Source organism: Sinocyclocheilus anshuiensis, unplaced genomic scaffold, assembly GCF_001515605.1.
Source record: "Sinocyclocheilus anshuiensis isolate Anshui unplaced genomic scaffold, SAMN03320099.WGS_v1.1 scaffold308, whole genome shotgun sequence".
NCBI classification, from domain to species: Eukaryota; Metazoa; Chordata; class Actinopteri; order Cypriniformes; family Cyprinidae; genus Sinocyclocheilus; species Sinocyclocheilus anshuiensis.
In genome coordinates, this window is record NW_015558619.1 from 844474 (window position 1) to 856421 (window position 11948).

At 36.5% G+C, this 11948-nt stretch overlaps 1 protein-coding gene across 1 annotated transcript; it reads right to left on the minus strand.

The window, feature by feature from the left end:
• Positions 1–3890: 3890 nt before the first annotated feature.
• Positions 3891–11321, minus strand: LOC107680505 (serine/threonine-protein kinase NIM1). Its single transcript, XM_016476399.1, has 4 exons — positions 11215–11321; positions 8625–8915; positions 7053–7321; positions 3891–5521 (listed from the first exon to the last, which is right to left on the minus strand). Exons 1-4 carry the CDS (start codon positions 11234–11236, stop codon positions 4769–4771), a joined length of 1335 nt encoding a protein of 444 aa, XP_016331885.1. The 5' UTR covers positions 11237–11321; the 3' UTR covers positions 3891–4768.
• Between the last annotated feature and the right edge of the window lie 627 nt (positions 11322–11948).

The window sequence follows — 11948 nt, forward strand, 5'->3', positions numbered from 1 at the left end:
CAAACAGGTAATCCACAAACAAGCAATAGTCCAGGCAAGATGCAAACATAGTCTGAAATGGCAAGACAAAGGGAAAATCCACAACAGATCATCGTGTCAGGACCGCTTCCCACGTATCGACGAGGACACGAAAGGTTCAGTAGACTTTTTGCTTTAAATGAATGGTTATTGTCATGGTGTAAAGAACAGAAACTGCTCTTTGTTAATAATTGGAATCTTTTCTGGGAGCGTCCTAGGCTTTTTCGCGCTGATGGCCTGCATCCCAGCAGAGTTGGAGCGGAACTCATGTCGGACAACATCTCCAGGATATATAAATAAAGGTGACTTGACTTGACTTGACAAAAGATCAGGTAACAGGCGAGCAGGTATAACAAGACTAGTGATGTTCGGTTCTTGGATGAATCGTTCTTTTCAGCCGGTTCTCAGGAAGTTACCGGTTGACCGGTCACAAATCGAACTGAATCAAACTTTAGTTCCCGGGTTAATGACGCAGGACGCACAGCCGAAGTAGCACGTCCAACTCAAAAAGAACCGAATGAGCCGGTTCAACCAAGGGAACTGGCTCCGTGATGTAGCTATCGCTAACACAGTGATATGCTAAACAATACTCGGCCCAGTGGTTAGGGCCTCGTATTTAAAGTGTGTGTGATTGGTTGCAGGTAAGTGCGTAATCAGTGCAATGAAACATGGGAAATGTAGTCCAGGGTGATGCGTGACAGTCTGTGTGGTGTGAGTGTCTATATAACGGGAGGGCAGCCTCTGGTGGCAAGCGAACGGAAGTCCATGAACAGGATTCGTGACAAATACTATGGATTTAATGCTTTGGTAAGCAAAACAGTTAAAAGGGGATGACTTTTTCATTTTCATTTTCATTAAGTTAATAAATATTATTATTTTTTATTTTTATATATATACTCTATGTATATGTATATATATACATATATATATATATATATATATATATATCTCTATCAGGGAAGTGGTGGAACTGCATTGTGTTTGAATGTGAGCACAACAAAAATCATTCTTATTTTAAATCTGAGGTGTCCTATGATTTTGAAAAGCAGTTTAACAGCATAAAGATCTTGTCCCTTACATATAAAAAGGTTGCACACTGAAGAGGCAAACACTTTTTAAGGGCGTATCTAAATGGAAAACAAAAGATGAATTGCCTGTTAATAGTGAAATATATGGTAGGTGGCAGTTAGCATCTGATATCAAAGCACATCGGCGATCTTTTGTGATCTTCACTAGTCATTGATTGCACTTTTTGGTGCCAAAGCATGTGTGAACAAGTCTGGAATGAGCGGCCAAGAAGTGGATTGCAAAATCTATATCAGCAAACTGCCAATCACTTTGTAGAAACCATGAACGCTGCAAGCACTAACTAGTAGCGTGTAGGAAGTGCACAAGTGTTGTGAAATTGAGGCCAAATGAATTCACAAAGACAGGAAAAGAAACAGTTCGTTCCGAGGACAGTAAATCTCTGGCATGCTTTGCACATCTAAGAAGGATTTTGAAAGGATGTTTACTCAAGGGTCCTGTTGCTGTGAAGATAGGCTGTTATAAGAGAGATAAGAGAGTCTAAACTTTACATGCTTAGCAATAACCAGGAACAGTAAGTCTGTATTTTTGTGGCTGACTGGTTCGATATATTGGTTGGCTTGAAAAATCTAAGGACAGTTAATTCAGTCCCACACTTGTTTGCACTGGATATCTCATCCAAATTGAGAAATTCGGAGGATCCAGTTAAAAATAAACTCCTTTAATTGGTTATTTGGATTACTGGATAGTCTGATGGGTAATTAATCACCTTACTATTTGTTTCGTTTGCTTTCCCAATTCATCACAGAACAAAATGCATTGGATTACGTAAGAAAACAAACGACTGTGATATACTTTTTGATCAGATGTAGCTCAACAAGATGCTTCTTTTTTAACCACAGTATGGATTCTTAAGCACGTTGATTTTTATGACACACCTGTTTCATGCATTATAGAGATGTACACAGGCGATGTACTTCTGTATATACTTTTATTGAAGTTTAGAAACTTCAAAAATCCAGGTTACATTTCATGCCAAAATAAAATGAAACAATATATGTATTAGCCCCTTCAAAGCCCCTTCAGTTTTTTTTCTATAACATTTTCTCATATTCCATATACAAAAATATAATACAATGTATTTTCATGTAGCATCTGAAATTTGTGTGACACAGTTATATGAAATGTTACGTATCATATTAGCAATGTACAATATATTTGTCTCAAACAAAAAGCTGTTAATATTAACATGCGATCATGTAACAATAAATCACATGCAATGCTTGACTGTAAATTGATCATTAAACATCATGCTGCAAATGACGCAGTGGTGTAGTAACAATGTCACATCTATATGTCATGTCATTGAGTAACATAAGGTTTAGTAACATGAAATGTATCTCTAAATATATTATTTAGAAAGTCAAAGGCATATGTGTGTAACTACAAAGCACTATTATGCCTGTAAAAACAGCATCTTGGCAGATCTCCTCCATTTCTGATATGAATGTGCCATGGCTTGTTTCCCTTATCAGGGAAAATAAAGATGATTAATTCTATAGAATATGAAGTAATCGCTGATACCACAAGCTTTTTATAAAGCATCACGCTAATTTGGATTAACAGCTGATTAGTGTTTAATCCTTTACGTCATACATTCAATGTAATCCCTGCCTGAGATCAGCAAATGATTGCTAAGATTCTATTTTAATAGAAACAGATGGTGGTGGAGTCCACTAATAAGCATCAAATCTGTCAGGCTTTTGTAAAAACACATGTGAACTTTGTTACGCAAGGCCAGAACAGCCAGTAACCAGTTTATTGCAAATATTTACTGCATATGACACTCAACCAAAAGCTGTGGCTCAGACTATATCAAACAAACAACATCTCAAACATTCAACCATTCAGTGATACAACAATGTATCAAATGTTTTCCTAAATGTTAAGTATTGGTCACATCTCCGTATTCAACTTGGCAACAGTAAATGACCTCTTGCGGATCGACTGCAAAATAAAAACATCTACTAATAGAATTACATGTGTGTGATAAATCCAAATGTGCATGCAATTTGTGCTGCTTATATAAAATGTTTTGATTTAGGCTAATATACAGGCTGTTAAATGAAAAGCAGCAGTACCAACATATTTCAATGAGGTCTAAAAGTCGAAGACCTTTGTGAAAAGAGTTTATTGTTGTTGAAAGCAAAAATAAAACAAAGTGACATACAAAATAAACAAGTATTTCAAATGTAAGCATTTTCAGAAATGGTCTCAGACCTTTGGTCCCCACTGGACCCTGCAGATTTTGTCAAATAGAATAAAAACTATGCAGTGCAACTGATTTATTCTGATTCATTTGAGCATTTTATTTTTCAGTTATAATGATTCAGTCCCATTTTTTAGCTATTCCTTAAAAAAAACTGGCTCATAAGAGTCATTCATTTCAGGAATCAATCTGTCCGACTATATAGTTTTGATTCGTTGAAAACAGGCTCATAGTTTAGACTCATCATTTATTTCAGAAATCGGGCTACACTTGTTGCACTGCATGTTACTGATTCACTAAAAAGAACCAGTTCTTTTGTTTCGGGAATCAGGTTGAAATTGTTCCACAGTATGTTTTTGATTTGTTAAAAAGAAGATTTCGGAAATTGGGCTACACTTGCTGCGCTGTATTTTGATTCACTAAAAGAAACTGACTCGTAAGAGTCATTCATTTTGGGAATCAGGCTACACTTGATGCACTGTATGTTCTTGATTCGTTAAAAAGAACCATCTTGTAAGATCCGTTTCGGGAATCAGGCTACACTTGATGCACTGTATTTAGGTTCATTAAAATAGTTTTGATTCGTTGAAAACAGGCTCATAGTAAGAGACTCATCATTTATTTCAGAAATCGGGCTACACTTGTTGCACTGCATGTTACTGATTCACTAAAAAGAACCAGTTCTTTTGTTTCGGGAATCAGGTTGAAATTGTTCCACAGTATGTTTTTGATTTGTTAAAAAGAAGATTTCGGAAATTGGGCTACACTTGCTGCGCTGTATTTTGATTCACTAAAAGAAACTGACTCGTAAGAGTCATTCATTTTGGGAATCAGGCTACACTTGATGCACTGTATGTTCTTGATTCGTTAAAAAGAACCATCTTGTAAGATCCGTTTCGGGAATCAGGCTACACTTGATGCACTGTATTTAGGTTCATTAAAAAGAACCGACTCGTAAGAGTCATTCGTTTTGGGAATCAGGTTACACTTGATTCACTGTATGTTCTTGCTTCGTTAAAAAGAACCGTCTTGTAAGAGCAGTTTTGGGAATCGGGCTACACTTGTTGCACTGTATTTAGATTCGTTAAAAAGAACCGACTCATCCGAATCACTCGTTTTGGGAATCAGGCTACACTTGTTGTGCTGTAGGTTTTTGATTCGCTATTATGAACCGACTTGTAAGAGTCATTAATTTCAGCAAGCGGGCTACACTTGTCGCGCTGTCATTAAATCACATACAGTACTAGATTCAGCAGCAGATAAGCACCAAATAAAGGAAACCTTTTAATTTGGTATATTACAAAAATATGATTAAATGTAAAAGACTGATCTTGGGATCGATTCTGGGATGCTGGGATTTGTAATTAATCGCAAAAAAACAGCACATAAATTCATTACTTCCTGAAGCATGGCATCAAACACATTATCCACCTATGAACCATTAAAAGGCGGTCTTCATAAGACATTACACACTGCAGAAGGATTGTGCTTAGCAGTTGCGTTGTTGGCCCAGTATTTCTTGGTACCAAAATCTTCCGGGTACAGGGCGGAATATCCTACCGCTTCCGCGGATCTCCTCTTCTGGATGCGGTGCAGCAGGATACGATAAATTCCTGTTATTGGGCTGCGACAGTCAGTGCAGGTGTTATTCTGCAGGTGCGTGCCACTGATGCCCAGCTCACTCAGGGCCGACTTCACTTCCTGTTCCTCCACACACAGACTCTTCACAGGGTCAGCCAGGTAATTGGGCGTCGCGCTGAAAGCAGGATAGGGTTTGGGGTATTCGATGCCCCTCAGCCAGGAGCATACCATCAGCTGTGACACAGTGGTCCGGTCCACAGGTACGGGTCTCAGCATGCCTTTGATGGCCAGTTGGCAGGGCTCAGGGACATAGGGCGGGATGCTGTATGCCCCCTGCAGGATGCAGCGTTTCAGTCGGCCTAAGTTGTTGGCGTAGAAAGGCATGGTGGCGGTCACCATAAAGTAGAGTAGGATGCCCAGTGCCCAGATGTCCACATAACGGCCCACGTAGCTTTTGTCTCTGAACAGCTCAGGGGCTGCATACGGCGGGGAGCCGCAAAACGTTTTCAGAGTTTCGGTCGGCTCACTGACAACACTGAAACCAAAGTCACCCACTTTGATGCAGTAGCATGTGGTGTAAAAAATATTTTCTGCTTTCAGGTCACGATGGACGATGTTGTTTTCATGCTGAAAAACAAACAATGAAATATAAAGATCTGTTAGACTGAATCATACCTTGTAAAATTATATATATATATATACTGTATATATATATAAATATAAATATATAAATATATAATTAATATATAAATACATATATATATGTGTGTGTGTGACCCTTGACCACAAAACCAGTCATAAGAGTCAATTTTTTTAAACAATGCATATTATTAATCAAAAATTAAATGTTGATATATTTACGGTTGAAAATTTACAAAATATCTTCATGGAACATGATCTTTACTTAATATCCTAATGATTTTTGTCATAAAAGAAAAATCGATCATTTTGACCCATACAATGTATTTTTGGCTATTGCTACAAATATACCCCAGCGACTTAAGACTGGTTTTGTGCTCCAGGGTCATAAATATATATATATAGGAAAATTGTGAACTTTAAACTGACCACTGACAAAAATCGTAAATGTAATTCAATGAATTTTGCTGATCAGTCTTAATTAATAACTATATTTAACATACAGGGTTTTGATCTGTCAGTAAAAAGATAATGCATCCATTACAGAATTTAATGAACTATTATTATAATAATACTAAATGTTTTACTTGTACATGTTCTTAATTAAAATATAATTCTTGACCTGCACTACCGTTCAAAAGTCTGTAAATTATAATTTTTTTTTATGTTTTTGAAAAAAAGTCACTTCTGCTCAGCAAGGTTGCATTTATTTGATCAAAAATACAGTAAAAACAGAAAACAAATTGAAATATTATTACCATTTAAAATAACTGTTTTCTATTTGAATATATTGTAAAATGTAATTTATTTCTGTGATCAAAACTAAATTTTCAGCATCATTACTCCAGTCTTTAGTGTCACATGATCCTTCAGAAATCATTCTAATATTCACTGCTAAAGAAACATTTCTGATTATCAGCGATGAAAGCAGCTGTGCTGCTTAATATTTTTGTAAAAACAATAATGTAGATATATTTTTTTCAGTATTTGATGAATAGAAATCTTTTGTAACATTATAAATGTCTTTACTGACACTTCTGATATATTTAATGCTAAAGTATTAAAATAATTTGAAAAAAAAAATCTATCTAAAATATAAAAATCTAAGTGTTTGAACGGTAGTATAATTTCAGTTTAAATCAGTAAAAATACAGTAACAATTTTCAGTTAACAAAAACTAGACACCTAATCTACCACTGAACAGCAGTCTTGGTAAAAATAATTTCACCAAAATAATCTAACTGAATTGAACAAATGACCAAACATTATGTCTCATAATATATCCAATTGCTTAGAAAAGTAACAGAGCACCTATTCTCAACAAATCACTGGTATAATTCACGTTTGTAGCACACGTGCAGGATGAGTAACATAGTTTTAATACGGATTTTGAGGGATTAGTTCAAATTCCTAATTCTAAGTGCGAGCGATATAGGGAGCGATGCTTGTCTTCTCAAGCAGCATTAATAAACAGGAGCTGTTGTCAGGTCAGGTGAGGACAAGGCCTTGCTGCTCTCACCATGTATTTGATGGCTGAGATGATCTGGGCAAAGATGAGCTTGCTTTCCAGGTCTGACAGGCACCCTCTGCTGGTGATGCGTGAGAACAGGTCTCCTCCGCTGCCGTACTCCATTGCGAGGTACAAATGCTTACTGGTCTCAAGCACCTCATACAGACGCACAATGTTTGGATGGGAGAGTTTTTCCATGCAGATGATCTCTGAGGCAAACAGATTCTGCGACTTCTTGTCGAGACGCACCTTATTGAGGATCTTTACTGCAACACGCTCTGTGAGACAGAGAGAGGGAGGTGTGTTAAATCACAGTGAATTATATTTGGGGAAATCCATGTTATTCAAGCGTAGCAGGGGTTCTAGTGAAATATTCTAGTGGCCTTTTTATCTTAAAATCTTAGTAAAGGTCTTTAAAAAATATGTGGCAGAATGCTAGAGAGGCCTCCCTGCTGTGCTGCTTTCAAAAGGCATCTCAACCAGCCCACCAAAAATATTAGAGCGATTCACATAGGGGGTGCTGTAAATCTGATGGATTACATGAGCGGATCAACTCGGGGTCACTGACATCTACAGACACAGTTCGACTGTGCCGCCTGCTGTCAGGAGCTGCTAACTGACAGATCACAGAAATCCAGAGAGCGTAAAGCCGTGATGAAGTATCGACAGATCTTGCTTTTTTCATATTGTGAAGTACATCTGAGTGTAATGGATTCTAGAAAACGACTAAATGTAAAACAGGGACTTGGTTCTAAGCATTGGTTGTTGACTGGATTTGGAAAATTCTTCTGCCAAAAATCAAGGCAGATGAATGGGTTTAAGCTGACTGAATGATTGGAGAAAAAGGAAGGCTAAGTTTAAAGGGATAGTTCATCCAAAAATGAACATTTGCTGAACATTTACTCACTCTCAGGCCATCCAATATGTAGATGAGTTTGTTTCTTCATCAGATTTGGAGAAATGTAGCATTGCATCACTTGCTCAGCAATGGATGCTCTGCAGTGAATGGGTGCCGTCAGAATGAGAGTCCAAACAGCTGATAAAACATCACAATAATCCACACCACTCCAGTCTATCAATTAATGTCTTGTGAAGCAAAAAGCTGCATGTTTGTAAGAAACAAATTCATCATTAAAATGTTTTTAACTTCCAACTAAAAGAAGTCCTCTCTCCACAATATTGCTTTCTCCAGCTGTTTGGACTCTCATTCTGACGGCACCCATTCACTGCAGTGGATCCACTGGTGAGCAAGTGATGTAGTTACAATTTCTCATGAGATCAGGTTGGAATTTTAATTTCATTCCAACTATAAAATATCTAGTTCAGACAAACACTATTTAATGTTATACAAAATAGATAAAAATCACGATTTTATTAAAGAAGTATCTGATTTGCACATGCAGTGGTCCCATAAAGTATTTCATTTGGACATTTTAAATGTTCTTAACATTAGAGATTCAAAATACAGATATCATTTATTTGCCAATATGGTCTGGTTTTTACATTCAGACACCATTTTGATTTTTCTAATGCACGCTTAAAATGAAAAAAAAAAAGAATGTCTCACTTTGACGGTCTCACCTTTAGTCAAAGCGTAAACGCCCAGTTTGACCTGGGAGAAATTTCCAGTCCCTATTTCTCCTCTGAGATCATAGAAAGCAATCCTGTGGCCCAGCATTATGTCACTGATGACCTGGTCATTGTGGGACATGTCATACAGGACCCTCTCGAAGGCCGTCTGCTTCGCTCGTTGTTCAGGCGTCAGTGCTGGAGCCTTGCGTGTTTCTGCTTCCTTCTGGGCAGGTTGGGCCGCCGGCTCATTCTTTCCTTTTTTCCCATGTCGCTTCGCCCAGACATTTAGTGTTTTGCTACCTTGGATGAGACAAATAAAAAAAGAAGACTGAAAATATCAGTCAAAATACTGAGGTTAATAAAAAAAGTTTAATAAATGTCATTTTATGGATCCTCTATGATAAGAGTTGTGAAGAGTGTTTTAGGGTCAACGGAGTTCATTTTTAACCTTTAACCTTTCGTGCCGTTTTGTATTTCAAAGACAATAGTTGAACTCAATTGAGCATATTTTTCAAGTACATGTTTATAAAGAATAAATAATGAGACAATTAATTACTGCAACTAATAGGAGGTTTTGCATGATATTTAAATTACTCTGGTACTGGCCTCGATGTTGGATTTTCCAGACTATTACAAGCAGATTTCCTACTTCAGTGTCATGATCTCTGTTGATCCCATCTTTGAAAGGTTAAGCTCCTGTAAACCTTTCCTTCAGCATGGAAGGTCAGTGAGAGAAAGTGTCCCAGTCTGCGGAGACTGACACAGCTATTGCTTCACATTTACATTTACCAAACATACGTCAGGACCTAATGATTTTTATTTGTCATTTATTTTAAATATAAACAGTTACGGCATATTCATTTCTTTACAAAACTGCCATTTTAATTTAGAAAAAATAAATAAATAAATAAATCAAATCTGCCTTTAAATCAAAGATTACATGTTATCTTTAGGAGCTATTATTTTTATTTAACCCATAAAAATGAATTTTTATTTTATACATTTTTAATAAGATAATGTATTTAGGTTGATTCTGTTAAAATATTTGTTTACTTTAATAAAGCTAGTTCATTTAAATGCAACCCTTTTTTTTTTATCAAAATCAAGTCACTGTATAAATAACTTTTTGAGAGAAGTTAAAAATCAAATTCAACTTGATGCGTTCAGGTTAAGTTCTCTCAACTGTTATCTTAATAATTGTACTGAGTAACACTATCAGTTTGAATTTGTTTGTTCAGTAAAAGCACAATGCCTCATTCAGCCAACAAATTCATCAAGACAGCAACAGATTTCTTGTTCAGCAAATTTTCATGAAGTAACACAGTAAATTAATGTATTGTTTTGACAGCTGTATATATACTGTTAGTTTTAAGCGAACTATATCTTTCATTGTTAAGGAACAGTAACAAAAACAGTAAAAATCAACAAATGTCAAAAATGAGCTCTTACAACAAATAACTAACTATATAATGACAAAATAACAGCAAAGGTTAAAATGAAGTTAGCACACAGCAAAACAATAATCCTATAACCGCATAATTTATTCAGCTGCAATGCATGCTGGGAACTTACAAACCCTTAACATTTCAGAAATATGACATTCTTTGTTTGGACAACCGTGTATAACTAGCTGGGGGAAAATTTGGGGAATTACATCTGACTCTGGCATGGGTTTTGTTGCTACTTTATTTTTTTACAATGACGTTCTTGCAACCACAGCTGCCATTGTTTTACCATAAATTTCACAGATTCTTTTCATTAAAGAACTACCCCTAAATGTAAGTCTTGCATGACACCAGCATATTGAAATTACATGTTAAACACCCTGAATATCACATTCGTCACAGAGATGTTCTTGAGATGTATAATCCTAATCCAGACTGCATGTCCTTTCTATTTAAATTCAAATGTCCAGTATGTCTGCACTGGAGACAAGATCAGGCTTGTAAATCTGAATAGGAAAGTCTTTAAGAAGGGTGGATTAGGAGCCTCTTTAAGACCATGCATCACAGGTTGCAGACTCGACACACTTCTAAAAATACACAGGATATCCACTGAACTACTTACAATATCAGAAACATCGATGCTGCAAGAAAAAAACAAACAAATAGTTGGGAATGCATAGGACTTCGCTTAATGACACTGTTTTCATTAATTACTTTTGATACAATGTTTTGCACAGTATTGACAAAAAATCTAAATAAGTGTCCTAGATATCATTTGAACTCTAGAAAATGACAAAATGTCCTTAATGTATCTATTGGACACACATTTGTACTCTGAAACCCTTCATATTTAAAAAAACAACGGTGTTTAAGAGCAAGCATTAAGTGTTGAAATTAAAAATTAAACATTTAAAACAACATTCAAGATAATTTCTTATGCATACTGTAATTAATATGCAGTTAATAGAGGATCACATTCATTTGTCTTGTAAGAAAAATATATTTAGAATTCTCTTTTGATATGTTATTCATAATCTATACATAACCACTGCACAAAAAAACAAGTCTAATAAAGCATAGCCCTACAAGATGGTGCATTTCAAAAGAATGTCAAAACTCTCCCTATACTCTATCCATGAAGAAATATACTTTACCTGGTAGCTGTGGATCCTTCATGCTGGTGTCTGTATGAATGGACGTAGAGAACAGCACGACAACCTCTCACTCTACAGTCTTCAATCCTCCAGCGATCACCAGCGCTCAATCCAATTAGATGGACGTAATAATATCCATTGTAGTGCTGTCAAACAATTAATCGCATCCAAAAACAAGTTTTTGTTTACATAATATACAGTATCTCACAGAAGTGAGTACATCCCTCACATTTTTGTAAATATTTTAAAGATATTTAAATTATCTTTTCTTGTGACAACACTGAAGAAATGACACTTTGCTACAATGTAATGTAGTGAGTGTACAGCTTGTATAACAGTGTAAATTTGTTGTCCCATCAAAATAACTCAACACACAGCCATTAATGTCTAAACCACTGGTCACAAAAGTGAGTACACCCCTAAGTGAAAATATCCAAATTGGGCCCAAAGTGTCAATATTTTGTGCGCCCACCATTATTTTCCAGCACTGCCTTAACCCTCTTGGGCATGGAGCTCACCAGAGCTTCACAGGTTGCCACTGGAGTCCTCTTCCACTCCTCCATGACGACATCACGGAGCTGGTGGATGTTAGAGACCTTGCGCTCCTCCACCTTCCGTTTGAGGATGCCCATGCTTGGCCAATCCATCACCTTTACCCTCAGCTTCTTTAGCAAGGCAGTGGTCGTCTTGGAGGTGTGTTTGGGGTCGTTATCATGTTGGAATACTGCCCTGCG